This window comes from Chaetura pelagica, unplaced genomic scaffold (assembly GCF_000747805.2).
Source record: "Chaetura pelagica isolate M959 unplaced genomic scaffold, ChaPel_1.0 scaffold1446, whole genome shotgun sequence".
Classification (NCBI taxonomy): domain Eukaryota; kingdom Metazoa; phylum Chordata; class Aves; order Apodiformes; family Apodidae; genus Chaetura; species Chaetura pelagica.
This window is the reverse complement of record NW_009953662.1, coordinates 14,948-15,559: the sequence shown is the minus strand read 5'-3', so window position 1 is coordinate 15,559 and position 612 is coordinate 14,948. Positions and strand designations below refer to the sequence as shown.

Sequence of the window (612 nt, the reverse complement as noted above, 5' to 3'; positions counted from 1 at the left end):
GTCCCCCCTGCCACTGCCCTGTCCCCCTCTGTCCTGCTTCAGGAAGGGCCACATCTGCTCTGGTGGCATCAAGGGCATCACTGGCCCTGCTGGGATGGAGCAGAGCAGGACCTGCCCCTGTGGCTTCTGCCAGGCCAGGAGGCTCAATCCTGATCCTTCCCTGCCACCCCTTCTTCCATCCAGGCAGGGAGAAAGGGTCTGGGAAGGGTGGTGGGACTTGGGAGGGGGGGCAGCAGGAGGTGGGGAGAACCCGGGATGGGGACAGTGTCACCTCCCCAGAGGGTTGAGATGCACAAGGAGAAGGTGTCTCGCCGGGAGATCGGCTCGTTGACCATCAGCAAGAGGTTCCCACCCTACCAGAAGATCATCTCCCCCCCCAGCCCCCCCAGCCTGGAGCCCTACTACAGGAAACCCCTCAACTTCAGTGCCCTGGACGACATTGGCCACGGCATTAAGGCAAGGGGGGGGTGCCCCGTGGGGTTTTGGGGGGGCTGGGATGGGTCTCCTTGCTCCCTAATGTCCCCCCCCCTGCATTGGTGGGTGCTCAGGTGGGCTCAGCCCCCTCCTGGATGGAGAAGTGGGGTCTGTCCGTGCCCCACAACCCACGGGGGG

The 612-nt window shown here is 64.5% G+C and overlaps 1 protein-coding gene across 1 annotated transcript in view; it reads left to right on the top strand.

Annotated features, from left to right (window-relative positions):
* ABI3 (ABI family, member 3) overlaps positions 1-612 on the top strand; it is a 27,674-nt gene that overhangs the window by 18,290 nt on the left and 8,772 nt on the right. The window contains exon 4 of the mRNA XM_010000324.1: positions 280-456. Coding sequence (XP_009998626.1) covers positions 280-456 — 177 coding nt within the window. The remainder of the gene's footprint in view (positions 1-279; positions 457-612) is intronic.